Consider the following 15117-nt stretch of genomic DNA (forward strand, 5'->3'; position numbering starts at 1 on the left):
TTTTCCCAAACAATATCAACAAGTTTGGATTTTTTCCCCCCACAAGAATTAATCATTAAATAATAAGCATGCTAATTCCTTACTATATTTGTCTTTCCTCAGGGAAACGATGATATTTATGTTTGTGGAATGAACAGTAATGGACAAGTTGGTGTGCAACATATGTATTCAACAGGACGAACAACTCCACAAGTTGTTGCTCTGGTACTGAAGTTTTTCTGATATCAGTGATTTATATAAGGCTAGAATGTTTAGATATAATGCTTTGTTTCTGCTCTTAAAAATTGTGAAATTTCTTATGTGTCCTACAGGGGAACGTTTATAATATAACAACGTCATTGCAGAACAATGTCATCAGTTGTTCCTTCACTACTACGGAGATAATTTCTATACAGGGGACTTCAGGTTTCAGCCAATCCTACTACTTCATGTTTGTCTGCGGACCCAGCAGCAATGGTAACTACATGTGCCAGACTGTTTCTTACACCACAGCAGTGTAGTTTATATAACTTAACCTATCATATCAATAAATTGAAGATAGCATGCGATGAAGAAGACTATGGACGTCACAATATACTTAGAGAAAATAGCACATATGTCTCAAGACATGCATGCAGGTGATTGGATGAAAAAGAGTGTCCAAACTCTTCATGTCAAGGCTACATGGTGGTGAGGGTTTGTCGCCCATAAGAAAGATCTGTTCCATCACTCTTAAAATTTAGGCGATTATTTAAATGTGCAATCTTTAAGCACTTCACTCTGAAAAAACGTACTAATAAAAAAATTATACTCAAGTAAATACTTTTATTTTGAACAGTTAAGCAGGGCCTTTGATTGTACTTCCTTTTCCAATCGTGTGAACATTTTAAAAGAAGTCACATGTTTAACAACCCTGGTCAGTTTATGAAAAAAAGATATAAAAGAATATTTTTCATGTCTATGTTAAAGTTTCTTTCTAAAGTGTTTTTCTTTTGTAAAACAACAAAAAAATTTAATAAAAATAAAAATATCATAAAGGAATCATACACCAGCATGTATCTAAATTTTCGATTACAGATTCAAACTTACTCAGCCATTGTTGTTGTTGTTGTTGTTGTTGCCATGGTTGTTGATCAATGGTCATGAGAATTTGCATAATTATGATTAAGGAACTGACCTCCCAGTCCTTTGTTCCTTCAATGGGCTGGTTTCAGTCATTATGCAAATGTACTGTTTATAAGATTGGGGAAACCTGCAGTCAGCTGAGACTGAAGACGTCACCTGGATGATGACGAAACGTTTCTCCCACAAAACGCTACGTCCAGATGAACAGAATCAACTTTTGGAAATACTCAGCCATTAGCATTAAAATAATGTGTTTCATGCTTTGGCCATGTAATCACTTTCATCACCTTTCAATACTTCACTTATGGATGTGTTTTTTTCAGTAACTGCAGCTAATTTTTCGTCTCGACTGAGAGAGCAGATGGTTATTTTCCTTCATTCGTCCTGGCCGTGTTACTCTTTTTTTGATTCAGCTTATTCTGTGTACACACACACAGCTATACATATACAAACAGTTGTGTATAAGCTTTGCGATATCTTTGCTACAGGACAAATCCAATTCCATAAGCACGACTTCGTCAGCACTACTAAGATGGCCATTTCTACTCCTGTTGTAAGTGAAAGGGGATTTCCTGATATCATCAAAGCTCATGGTAAGATCCTGCACAGAGAGGTCTCTGTGTGAAAGAGTCACTATGTAAAGTCCTTTCTCACTTACTTTGGCCAACCAGTTGACAGTTAGTACACTGTGTTAACCGGTGAATAGTCGAGGATACATGCTACTGGGAACATGGGAAGACACTGAATTTTTTCTTCCATTAAGATTAAACTATTTTATCTATAATACCAAGTAGACTTACATTTCTGTTGCATTTCACAGCGTTTAATGACTAGACTACATTAGATTAGATGAAACTCTATTAATTCCTTGGATTGGTTCCGCCGGGAAATTCAGTTTAATCCCTCGACGTGACAAAATAGACCAAAAACGTGGATTGGGTTTTACAAGTTAGATGCATATTTCTTGGCAGTAACTCTTGCCTCTTTCATGACACAGTGACTTATCATCATGCAAAACAATCATTTGTAACATATTGTACGAATGTACACCATCAAAATCGATTGTTTGTATACAGTTTGAAAGCTATAAAAATATTTCTGTGTTGTACTCCTAATGGCTTGCCTCAGTTGGTTTAATTCTTTTTATAGTAAACCGATATATAGACTAAAGACATGTTGGGACCAGGGAAAGAAACTCATCTTAACTCATAAAACAAAGAGAAGTGGAGAGAACTCCAAAACTAAACTGTTTTTCAGGGTCACTAATGCTGATTGCCTGGATGACCACGGGAACACTGGGAATGATGGTTGCCCGGTATCTGAAAACAATGGCCAAGGGAACAACAATGTGCAACAAAGATCTCTGGTTTGTGGTGAGTCATCATAGAAAAAAAACATACTAAGAAAATATTAAGTATTATATGTCAGATATGTTAGACTTTTAAGACAGTTGGTCCAAGCTTAATCTTATTTGGGAACTGTTGATTTTGTATATGTTTGGCTTGCTTAATATCATGTTGTATTCTTTATGTTCCTCCAGGTCCATGTTGGAGTAATGCTTCTGACGGTAGCAGCCACAATCATTGCTTTCATCCTCATTTTCGCTCATACTCGGGACTGGTCTGGGGTTGGTACACTAACTCTGCTAGTATCAGAATTATTACAGTTTTATATTTTTAAATTACAGATCAATCAAACAACAAAACTGGCTTTACCTATGTAACACACTATTATTTGCCAGTAAATAACGATTTTTATGATATGAACTTGGTCCTAGTGTCGAAGTTCACAAAGGTTTTGGTTGGAATTACTGAATACAAATTATTGTTTATTTGATACATGAATCCAAATATCCTTCAGATTTTATTGTACCACATTTGAGTCTCCTTTAATACCAGCTTTAAAATGTTCTGCAATTAGTAAATCTACGGACAAGATACTGAGCCTTGAGATGCACCGTGTGTGTGTGTATGTGTGTGTTTGTGAATGTTACAAAAGCACTTAGGCATAGATAAAAGTGCTAAATTAAGTGTATAAGCCGTGAGACCAGTTTTCCCGTGCTTCACTCAGGAACGTCAGTTTGAAGAGGAGAAAGAACTTTACGGGACTCCGATGTGAAAAGATGTAACAAAAAATTTATTCTACAGTTTGCATCTTACAGGAGTGGTCAGGTTTAACTTATCCTCAACAAAATAACCTACTACGGTAGGAAAACCGTGTGGCTCTGTTCTACCCTGCTGCCGTATAGCTTATGCCGTGTTAACTCTTTTTCTCTCTCCCCCCTCCCGCACCGCATGCGCTAATTTGCATACATCCGTGATGCCCGGATTTTACTATAAACACGAGTCTTTAAGGCACATGTATTCATGGTGCTACGTAACCAAACCAATACAGCAATAAAATAATTTTAGTTCCACCATAAACATGCATTTACTTCTTAAATTATTAATTACACAACCACGCTTAACAACAGCGAAATATAAATACTAAAACATATGAACTATCTTAACTTGGCTCCCACATTAAGTGTGTTTGTGCATGGATAACCAACGGTAGTACTAGGAAATGCTCAACCCAAGGATATATATGACTGGCTATTAGGATTGATAAAGTCCAAAATAGCACTATTTTTGTGTACCCTCATGTAGGATCTATTCAATTCATTTCAACTTTATTTATATAGCGCCAAATCACAACAACAGTCACCTTAAGGCACTTTATATTGTACAGTAGATCCTACAATAATAGATACAGAGAAAAACCGAACAATCATATCTCAGAATCTTCGTTCCACACTTGCTTGTGGAGTCTATCGGAAGCACTTTCCTTAGCAATGCTGTTGGATACCTCGATACTTTGTAAGCTAACTAAGTTCGGTTATGGAGTTAAAATTTCCAAGGACCTTATTGTTGATCTTTATTTCAGGCATGCTTGCTGTTGACTATAGAACAGTAATCAGGATCGAGGAAGTCATGAAAAAGTGATCTAGTGACTTTTGTCTTTGCCTTTAGGCGCTGAGCATTAATTTTACCTCCATCTGTCTTGTGTGTGATCTGGATGGCTGTATTTAAGTCTTTGAAAGCAGAGAGAAGCAACATCTAAAACGGAAGCTGAAGAGTGTTGGAGCATCCTTGCTTGACTTGAGTGATGGGAAACTCATCATCATCTCAGCCAATGACCAGTCTTGTGTTTACACCATCATGAAAGAATCTGATTACTTTTTCCATCTTGGGAGGGATTCCTGTTCAGAAAATAGCGTCATACCCAAGATTGTGGGCATGACGCTAATGTTGAACACCTTAACAAAGAGGTTTTACAGATGCATATTGTGTTTCTTACATTTCTTTTGGATCTATCTTGCGGCGAGCATTATGTCAACGGTGCCTCTGCTCTGGGGGAAACTGCACTGGCTTTCTGGTAGTGTCCCTTCTGAAGATAGGTATTCAACCTTTTTAAAATCACCTTATAGAGGATCTTGCCTGCTTGATAGTTGACACAACAGGACTTTTCACCTTTGCCTTTGTGCAGCTGCACTATTCTGGCATCTTTCAGATCTTGGGGTAAATAGTCATCCTCAAACCACATAAAAGGAAGTGAGTAGGAAGGTGCTTTATAAGTACCGATCCATTTACCGTTTAAGACCCACAGACTTGTGTCCTCTGAGTTATCATGCAGTTTGTCACTGTGTTTTTAATTTCATTAAAAAATTTGCTTATCATTAAAAACTCCTTTGCAACCAGAGATAATTACACCTTACAGTAATTTAAGCGATGTAAATTAAACATTAAACAATACTATACAACACAGATCAAAAGCACAGCCAACCTACTGGAAGATATTATTAAGTAACTCTTCTTAATAGTAATGGTAATTATTAAAAACAGCATCTCTATAAAATCAAAGTATCATTTAAATTTTTTATTTGTCTTGACATTCTTTAAACACTCTCTGTAGTTACGTGTTTCCACTGTCAGACTGATATTTACATCATCATGATTACCAGTGTTAATGCTGTTGGTTTCCAGGGAGCACATCCAGTGTTGGGTTGTCTGGTTATGATCCTCTCCTTCTTCCAGCCTATAGTGGCTATGCTGCGCTGCGGACCACAGCATCACCTGTATGTATCAATCTGTGTGTGCTTCTAATTTAATTTACTATGGCATGCCAACACACATTTTAGAGTTCAATGACTGTTTTACACACATTATTGTTTTTTAGTACACTTATTTGACAAATTTTGGAAACACCATCAGCCAAAAGCATGGGGCAGCACCTGCTTAATGACTGCATTCACTGTTCACTCGTTTCAGTGTAGTTGATAACCTCTGATAGCTCTGTTCATATTTCTTCCATAAATATCATTACAATTTCAAATCTTTTCCATCTTTTCTCACTGGCACTTTACTGTTCAGTGTACCAAATGTTTAGTTATTTCACTGAATGGCTGTAGCTTTGGAGGCCATGCTCCATGCTTAGCCCCAGTTAAGTGACTGTGAAGAAGGAGCCACCATCATGGATTGAACACTGAACAGTTCAGCCAATCTCCCAGTGTCACCAATATAACCATCCGCCCAAAATACTAAATAAGCATACATATCCATGAATGAAGTCATTTCTCCAAAGGGAAACAAAACTTTTTTCTCAATGGAAACACTCATATCTCATATCTACAAGACCTCGCAGTACCTTATTATCCTAACAGAACACTTTGCTGTCAGACTGGCTGTTTTTCCTAGAGTTTCAAAAGTAGGTATAGGAGGCTGCTGCTTTCAGCCCCCTCTACCATGAAACCAGCTCTCAGAAACAGCAACCCTCTCTACTTTTAATTTTAGGCCTAAAATTTTCTGTTTTGTTATAGCTTTTACTTGGGGCTTAATCAGGTGACCCAGAACCATCCGCTGGTTATGATGCAATAAGCTTAGGATGCCGGGTGATGCACTGAATCTTCTTCACAGATCTCTTTTCACTGTGTGTTTGTCCACCACTGCTGCTTCTGTCAAGCAAATGATATGTGCTGTCCTTTCTTTCTTACACTGACTTCAGCGGTTTATGTTTTCATATTTATTCTCTTTTGTTTGACAGGCGGTATCTATTCAACACATCACATTTTTTGAATGCAGTGATAATAAAATCTTTAGCCGGTAAGCCTTTGTTTTACTTCATGCTGTTCTGCACTCTTTTATAAACTCTAATTTATTTTCCAAAGCAGACACACCGTCACCCGTGCTGTTGGTCTTAAATATGTGTTTCTTTGTGTTACACAGTGGGAGCCATATTTACAGGCCTGAACTTGATTGACAGCAGTGATGGATGGTTAATGAAAGTCATGGGTGGCTTTCTTGCCTGGGAAGCTCTCTTTTACATCATGTTGGAGGTTCATAATGGGAAATCTAAGGAGAAAGGTAAATCTTTGTTTTTCCTCATTATAAGTAATCATCACTTAGAAAAGTGCATGTAAAGGTTAAAGGTTTTTTCTCCTCCTCATCTCATCATTCTAGTACAAAAAAATCTTTTTTCTCTTTTTTTTCAGAACTTTTCCTGAAAAGTTTTCTGACAAAGTCTAATCAACCTTACTGTTCTATAGTGTAACCCCTCTCAAAACATGCTCCTCTGAGGGACATTCATTCTTTCTAGGAGTATTCCAGATTTGCCTCCTCTCTTAAGTCTTTTCTATTTTAGTTTTCAGTCCAATATTGGCCTCCCTCCCTTACAGTAATGTCTCTTTTTCAGTCATATTTAAAACTACACTTAAAAAGCTTCATTATTTCATGACATGAAAAGGGAACAGGCCTTTACTTGGCCATTGAACTGTTTCTTAGTCTAGTATAGGCCAAAAGAAACTGGGAGTGTGTATATGGCTAAATGGTTAATGTAATTGTTAATGCATTATTATTATTATTATTATTATTATTATTATTATTATTAAAAGAAATGTAATCACATATTTTATGATTTTAAACTGTTTAAATCATATGTAAATGAATATGTAAACAAATTTAAAATGAAATGAAAGCTGAAATCAAATAACTTAATCTACCGGTATAAATCAAATAATTAAAAACAAGCCAGAACTAATCTGAAGTAAACTGAAAAATAAGATTCAGATGAGGAAACACTCTGGGGGTTGGTTGTGCCCTTTTTAACTGTTGTTTCTTCTCTGGATTTCAGGCAGTGCTACTGTAGAAGTGGAATCAGAATCGGTAAGTTGAAAGAAATATAAAAGCAATTAACAATTAATCACCATAACACTGCAATGATCTTGTAATTGAATTACATTGTTTTGTTAGGTAAAAATTGATGGTCTGCTGATCGGTCTGTTCTTTCTGGGAAACATTTGCTTTTTGGTGGCACTTTTGGTTGGAATTGGGGTGAAATAAGAGCCCCAAAAGAATTGTCTGAAGAATTGTTTTTTTTCTTTTGGTATTTTATCCAAATACACCTGATGGGATATTGTGCACTGAAAGTTTGGACCCATTGAGATTGTTTTCTCTTTTTTTTTTTTTTCTTTTTTTTTTTTAGTGGATGTTTTTGTTCGATATTTTCCTTAAGCTTTCAGTTTCATGGCTAACCTTAAGTTCAGTTACTGAAGTAAATTGGCAATCAGCATCTAACCAAACTCCATTTGGTCAGAACTGATTGTCCATTATAGAGTGCAATGATGTTTTTCCACGAGCATTATAAAATTTTTAGTTGTTGATTTTTAGGAATCCTAGTTCCTGTTAGAGGTAAAGACCTTATATTTGATTCCATGTGAGCTGATTTCTGCTATCCAATGTTTTCTTGTATTTTGTTGTTAAGTCTTTGTTTCCTGTTATGTTGTGTTAAGATTCAAGAATTGAGAAAGGGTACAAGAGGTGATCGAAAAATAACCACACTGGTCCGGCCGGGTGAAGTCAAACGAAGATTTTAATTCACATGTGGGAAGATCACTGAACACAGCAATTGATCTTCAACTTACTAAAGCACAAACAATTATTTTATAACATCAGGGTTTGTTTACTGACGCCCCTTCATGCGTCACAGATACATTTTATACATAGATCAGATCAACATCATCATGACTTTTCACCTAGAAAATCATCTTCTATTTTCATGGCTAGCCCTTCCTGTCTACCTTTCAGTTCTTGTCTTGTTCCTCTTTCTTGCCGAGACACCAAGAAACGGTTCCTCTTTTACCAAGACAATTTTGCAGTTACAGCCAAACATAACTAACCTCTCCTCTAAATAAATCTAATTTAAAGTGTGTGTGTGTGTGTGTGTGTGTTGACCTCACATGCTCTTTGTGTCACCTCTTCACCTACTGTCTGTGTCTCGTCCTCAAATGCTCTTTCTCAATTCACCTGTTGCACTTCTGACCTTTTACCAGACCAGAAGCTCACTGAGACTATGTGTATGTCTTCTACTAAATAAATGTTTTAACCAAGAACCTCTACTAAAACCTTAATACAAGAATATGAACATATAAAAGATAATAAAATAAACTGATATAAGTGTTTTGTAAGCATGTATTGCAATTCCTTCTATGTTCTAGTTTTCCCTCAGCATGTATCACCTGAACAGTCACGTCAGTGAGGCTTACGACCTTTAAAGAACCTGAACATCAACTCAAATAAGCACAGATATGCAATATGTATAAAATGGTTATAACTGCACCTGAAATACAAAGTTAGCATCATCATAAACATCTTAAGGCCATCTTAAAGCTATCTATTACCTTGTTAAAGCAATGATCATACTGCAGATTATATTATGCTGGTAAAATACTTTTTGTTCATCCCCACAATTCCCCCTTACGACCTCTGGCACACCAGAGGTCGATACACAGGTTGTTGTTCACTCCTCAGTCCACTCGGCTACCTCCAGATCCATCATCGGCATCATGGACATAGGGGCCACCGCCCCAGGGTCCACTGCCTTTACAATCACTTTCTCTACCAACCTTCGGGCACAAGGAATGAGACAACAACCACAGGTCACCAAAATACCCACCAATACAGATAGAGACAACATAATTGACAGAACAAGCCCCTTCCACTTTCCCTTTTTTACTCTTTTTATTTGAACCACCCCTTTTCAAACTCTCAATTTGTTACCACTCCTTTCTGTAGGCGCGGCGATCTCCTCCTAGGCTGCTCTTCTTTCTTCGGCCTTCCAGGTGGACTACTGGTCGGCCCGTTACACAGGTGAAGAGGTTTATTCTGCCTCTGTTCCTTGACACCTGCGTTCCTTGAAGACGAATTTTCCTCCACCAAGCTCTCGTGTGCGGGTGCACACTGCGACCAGTGGTACCAGGTGTCGCCTTTCCCTTTCAGCTGGACTGCTGTAGCCGTCCGGGCGGTCACCTCATACGGACCAGTCCAGCGGGGCTCCTTCCACTTTCGCTTAATGACCTTCAGCCACACTGCCTTTGCGTCCGGGACCTCTCCGTTCCCCGTGGGTCTCTCACAAGTGACCTGTTTTGTAAAGCTGGACACAAGAGCTTTCAACTCATTAAAATATTCTGCATGAGACCTGTTGCTTGTCCTGGGCTGCTCCACCGGGACCACTGTCCAGGGTGCTGGAAACTGTCTCCCAGTCAGCAGCTCATAAGGGGTGAAACCTGTGGATTGGTTAACAGAACATCTTATGGTCATCAAAACAATGGGCAGGGCTGCGACCCAATTTAGCCCTGTCTGCGCACAAATTTTAGCCAACTTGTTTTTCAAATTTAGGTTCATCCTCTCTACCTTTCCTTGAGATTGAGGATGATAGACCGTCCCGAACTTATGTTGCACTCCCAACATCCTCTCTACCTCTTGCAAATATTTATTCTTGAAGTGAGTACCATTGTCTGATCTAATTCTCTTGGGAAACCCATGCCTTGGAATGTAATGATTGATTAAGCACTTAATCACACTTTTCGCATCTTCACATTTGGTCGCCCATGCTTCGGGCCATCCAGTCAGAACATCCACACACACCAACAAATACCTCACCCCACCTGGGCCTGTATCAATCATGTCGGTATAATCAATCACGACCTCTTCTCCTGGCCTTTCTGGCATGAGAAACTTACCAGCTTCAGGTTTTACTGCTGGCTTTGGGTTGTGTGCCCCACAAATTAGGCACGTTCTGGCCTTTTCCAGTATCATCCTTCTCAAATCAGGATGCCACCATCGGCACAAATTTCTCTCCATCTGTTTCACTCCCACGTGACCAAGCCCGTGAGCCTCATTCACCTTTTGTTCCGCCATTTTGGCCGTTAAAGCGGGACGCCCATCTGGCCCCCTCCACAAACCGCCATCTTGCCAGGCTCCTTTGTTTTCCCACACCCCCTTTTCCTCTGGGGATGTCTCCTCCTGAGCCTGTCTAACTTCTTCCATGCTGTTAGTGCTAACCTCCTCTTCTGGGGTTACCTGCACCAGTTGTCTCTGTCCTTTGTAGCCCGCTGCTTCCTTTGCGGCTTCATCAGCTTTCTGATTTCCTCTTGCCACCATACTGTCTGCTTGTGAGTGGCCTTTGCATTTTATAATACTTACCTCGTCTGGGTCCTCCAGGGCCTTTTCCAGTTCCTCCATTTCCTTTTTGTGACAGATGGGTGCATTAGTGGCCGTTCTGAACCCGGCTCTCTTCCACTGAACCAGTTCCACATGAGCTGCTCCAAACGCATATGCTGAGTCAGTGTAGATGTTCACTCTCATGTTTTTAGCCAACCTCAGGGCTCGAGTTAGGGCTATCACTTCAGCTCTCTGGGCCGACTGTTGTCCCTCGATTTTTCCTGCTTCTTTCACCTGAAACTCAGTTCCTACTCTACAGACTACTGCATAGCCGGCTTTCAATCCTTCTTCATCTCTGTGGCAGCATCCATCTGTGAACCAATCCTCAGCTCCAAGTATGGGCTCTGCCTTTAGGTCTTCCCTGATTTTTCCTTCAACTTGGGCTTTCTTAATACAGTCATGTGGTTCTCCTGACCCCATTAGGTCCGCCATATTTATTCCTTCATGTGTGAATATCAAATTTGGCGCCTCTAAAATTTTGCTCAACCTTTGTTGCGTCAGTGGAGTCATTGTGAATGCCTGTGAGTTCACATAGGCCACTACACTGTGTGTAGTAAGCACTTTCAGTGGGTGTTCCCTCACTATATGTGCTGTTTTCTGAATTATCTTTGCTACTCCTGCTGCGTGTTGTGTGCATGTGGGATGCCTTGCTTCTGTTGAATTTAATCTTATGCTAACATACATAAGTACATCCCTACCTCCCCCTTTTTTCTGAAACAACACACCATTCACAACTCCCTTTGTTTCTGAAACATCAAGATAAAATGCCTCATCATAGTTAGGTGTGGCCAGATCTGTGGCTCTTGACAAATCCTGTTTTAGCGACATGAACGCTGTCTCTGTGTCCGGCGTCCAAGGCAATTCAGCCTTCAGATTTCGAACACCAACTTTCTTGATCAGGTCCCTTAAAGGGGCCGTTTTACCCGCATAGTTCGGAATGAACTGCCTGCTGTAACCTGTCAAGCCAAGAAAGGAAAGCAACTCCTTCACAGTTCTTGGTTTTGGATGTGTCAGAATTTGGTCTCTGTGTGTGTTCATTAACCCCACTGATCTGTGTGCGATCACCCGGCCCAGGAATGTTACCTCCGGCCGGACCAACTGCAGTTTTTCTTTGCTCACTTTGAAGCCACACTCCGCCAATCTGTTCAACACCACGAGCGATGCTGCCGTACAGGCCGCTGCTGACGGGGCTGCAATAAGAAGATCATCAACATACTGTATTAATGTACAGCCCCCTGGCAGTTGACATGGGGACAATGCCTCTTTCAACACCTGATTAAAAATTCCTGGTGAGAGTGCAAAGCCTTGTGGTAGGCGTGTGTACCTAAATTTGCGGCCTCTGTATGTGAATGAGAAAATGTCTCTGAGTGACTCGTGCAGTGGGAGACAAAAGAATGCATTCGCTAGGTCAATACATGTGAACCACTTTTGGTCCCCAGTAATTTCGGTCAGAGCCGTGTAGGGATTTGGTACAGGCACAGTGTCAGTCCTCAGCATGGCATTTATTGCTCTCAAATCATGTGCCATACGGTACTTCCCTGTCCCATGTTTTTCCACTGGCAAAATAGGTGTGTTCCAAAATGACCATGAGGGCTCAAGCACTCCTGCCTTCCACAGTCCTTCAATGGTTTCAGCTATACCTTCTTCTGCTTCAGTTTTGTGCTTATATTGTGGTCTGTTAATTGGTATGTCAGACTTCAGCTGGAACAGGACAGGCGAACAGTTAGCTAGACCTACATCTGTGGGCCCTGCGGACCACAAAGTACCAGGCAATTTTGAGAGCTCAGCTACTGCATCAAGATGATCCATTCTTTCCCTGCCATGTATTCTGGAGATTTCTTTATGTTCTAAGATCACTGCATCGTTGGACAAACAAGTTATGCGATATATTTTACATTTTGGTGCATACCAGACATTTGGAATTTGGGTGTTTTGCCAGCATGCGTTGTCCAGCGCCCGCTTGACCATTGGTCCCAGATCTCTTGGCCCATGACCCTCGTGGACCGCCAATGTAATGTGAGGGGCTAAATCCTCTCCCACATTGTACCAAGGCAGTTGTTCATCAGTAAATTTCACAGCCGCGGCCACACCTTCTGGTCCAACATAAATGTTATGTGTTTGCACATTCCACGTCTGTCCCTCAAGATCAGACTGGAACTGTTCCCGATAGATATCGTTATCTTCCCTATCATAAAAGAGTGTAACGTGGAAAGGATCTCGCGGAGGGGAATAGACGGCCAGGCTCATTATCCAGGGTTTCCACAGCTGATAATGTCTCAGAATGCCTTCTTCCACTAGCCTCCCCCAGTAGATTTCGGCAGTGGGTTGTTCAGAGTTCTGGACTAGATATTGAGTCTTTGAAGGTGATCCCAGTTTCACAAGCAGGTCCCTGCCCATGAGATTTTCCAGGCACCTGTGAGGACACCACATATTGGTGCTTCAAAGTCTGTTTTCCCAGCTGTGTCAATGCTGGATCCGTCAATGGCAGTGTCATTGGAATCCCGGAAAAGCCTACCACATTAACTGTGTGACAGGAGAGTGTTGCACTGTCTGGTGTGTCTTTCAATGTTGAGTATGTTGCTCCAGTATCCACCAGGAAGGGCAATTCAGTGCCTTCCACGGTCATCGACAGCATGGGTTCTGCCGTTCCCACACTGTTCGGTTTCTCCGGGCTCCGTCAGTATTGCTCCCCCTCCCAGCCCCAGTCGGCTACTGGGTACTGGGGGGCTGGTGCTGCATTCGGGTTTGGAGCTTGATGTGCTCCCCTGTAAGCAGCTCTTTGTCTTGGGCCTCCTTGTGCCTGGGATTGATAGCCTCGCCCCTGATAGTTCTGCGGCGGTTCAGGGCAATCTCGGGCCCAGTGTCCTTCTGCTCCACATCTCAGACACGCAGTCCAAGACACTCTGCCAGGATTCCCCGGATTCCGAGCCCTTTGTCCTCCCCTCACGGATCCACCACGCCCTCTCTGCGGTCCACCGGTCCCCCAATTCCCTACTGGTTGACGCTGCCTTGGTGCATTGGCGGGCCAACGGTCATCAGGGTAGAGACCCGGATCCTGATCTGGCCAGTCAGGCACAGGATCGGGCTGAGACCTTGCCACCATTATAGTCTTATTTAGTTCTTTCAGTTCTTTTTTCTTCGCATTATATTTTTCGCGAGCCTCACCCAGCTGCAGCCTAAGCAGCTGCGCCTGTACTTCATCTAACTCTTTCTTTTGTTTGTTCGTCAAATCCTGTTCCCGCTGAAGTCTGTGGGTCACATGTCTATCCCACTGCACCGAGTCTGCAACGGCAAAATCTGGGTTCCTTTCCAAGTCAACTGCAACCTGGTTGGGCAGCCCTGCCAGCACTGCCGAACGAAACCACGCTCTACTTTCACCCTCCTTCCCCGGATGTATTCCTGTTCCTAACAACCATTGTTCCTTTGCTTTAGCTAAACACTCTCTGGGTGTGTTTTTGGGATCCCAAATAATTTTTGGAATGGCTCCAGAGTTAGGAGTTGGGTACTTCTCCCGAACTGCATCTGCTAAGTCACTGCACCTCATGGTATTGCAGGTCATTTGCATATCTGGTTGTTTGAGCTATCTGCTCTACATCTGCTAACCCACCACCCAGCATACAACGTCCGGCCAAAGCGCGAAAATCGCCCAGCGCTAATTCTTCTCCTTCCCAATGTTCTCCCTTGGTTATTGGTGGAAGTTGTTTAACCAATGCTTCCAAATCTCTCACCTTATAGGCGCGATAACTGGTTCGTTCTTTGGACCTGCTATTAGAGGCAGATTTAAACCAGGGTCAGGAGCTCCTTGTTCAAAACTCACTTTTCTACTCTTTGAGCTCTTAAATATGGGCCGTCTCTGTGCTTGGTCTCTCTTCACACTTCTTTTCCTCAAAATTAGGCTTGTACTTGGTTGAGGTTCAGCTCCTCCATCTTCGTCCTCCTTATCATCCTCTTCTTCTGATGACGTCGCACGGTCTTCATTCTCCTCTTCTGGCCCTCCCTGCATTACTCTCTGCTTTATAACCTCCAATGCCGTTAATGCCTCTATGGACGCACGTAGGGCCTCATGCATTTGTCCGTACACTTCTCCTTCAGTTTTTAACACCAAGCTCAGAGGTATTTTATCACCCAGCCCTTTCTGTTGGGATGTAATAAGTTTACTTACCTCAACCTCCATCGCTTGGCACTCTTTCTCTGCTGCTTTTAATGCTCCAGGTGAAGCCAAACGAATAGCTTTCTTAAGCTGTTCAAGCTGATCCTTCGAGGTTTGCATCCCCTTTTCCCACTAGGTGTCGCACCCAAGCTGTCAGCCATTCTCTGAAACACAGACTTACCTCTTCCAAATGGCGTTGGTCGACTCTACCTTCTTGGTCTAGGTCACCCAGACACGCTTAACTTTCGGTTTCAGTCTTCGTCTCGCTGTTCTCGCAACCACTGGCTCCTCTTCCCTGCTCGGTGATACACAAAGTTTAACCCAGCA

At 41.6% G+C, this 15117-nt stretch overlaps 1 protein-coding gene and 1 long non-coding RNA gene across 3 annotated transcripts in view; one reads left to right on the forward strand and one right to left on the reverse strand.

The window, feature by feature from the left end:
• LOC309716677 (putative ferric-chelate reductase 1) overlaps positions 1-7917 on the forward strand; it is an 18294-nt gene extending 10377 nt beyond the window's left edge. Inside the window, exons 6-15 of one of the 2 annotated variants that reach the window (XM_082550614.1) lie at positions 103-204; positions 312-456; positions 1593-1697; positions 2362-2477; positions 2645-2731; positions 5130-5221; positions 6187-6245; positions 6369-6506; positions 7273-7304; positions 7392-7917. In XM_082550614.1, coding sequence (XP_082406740.1) covers positions 103-204; positions 312-456; positions 1593-1697; positions 2362-2477; positions 2645-2731; positions 5130-5221; positions 6187-6245; positions 6369-6506; positions 7273-7304; positions 7392-7481 — 966 coding nt within the window. In that variant the 3' untranslated portion in view covers positions 7482-7917. Of the gene's footprint in view, positions 1-102; positions 205-311; positions 457-1592; positions 1698-2361; positions 2478-2644; positions 2732-5129; positions 5222-6186; positions 6246-6368; positions 6507-7272; positions 7305-7391 lie in introns of those variants that run through there. The other variant, XM_082550615.1, reaches the window with a different exon arrangement.
• A 75-nt stretch (positions 7918-7992) lies between these two features.
• Positions 7993-14830, reverse strand: LOC309716679. Its single transcript, XR_014279501.1, has 2 exons — positions 14603-14830; positions 7993-9252 (listed from the first exon to the last, which is right to left on the reverse strand). It is a non-coding gene; the product is annotated as an uncharacterized lncRNA (long non-coding RNA).
• Positions 14831-15117: the final 287 nt, after the last annotated feature.

Source organism: Aulonocara stuartgranti (assembly GCF_965226115.1).
Source record: "Aulonocara stuartgranti genome assembly, chromosome: 11".
Taxonomy (NCBI): domain Eukaryota; kingdom Metazoa; phylum Chordata; class Actinopteri; order Cichliformes; family Cichlidae; genus Aulonocara; species Aulonocara stuartgranti.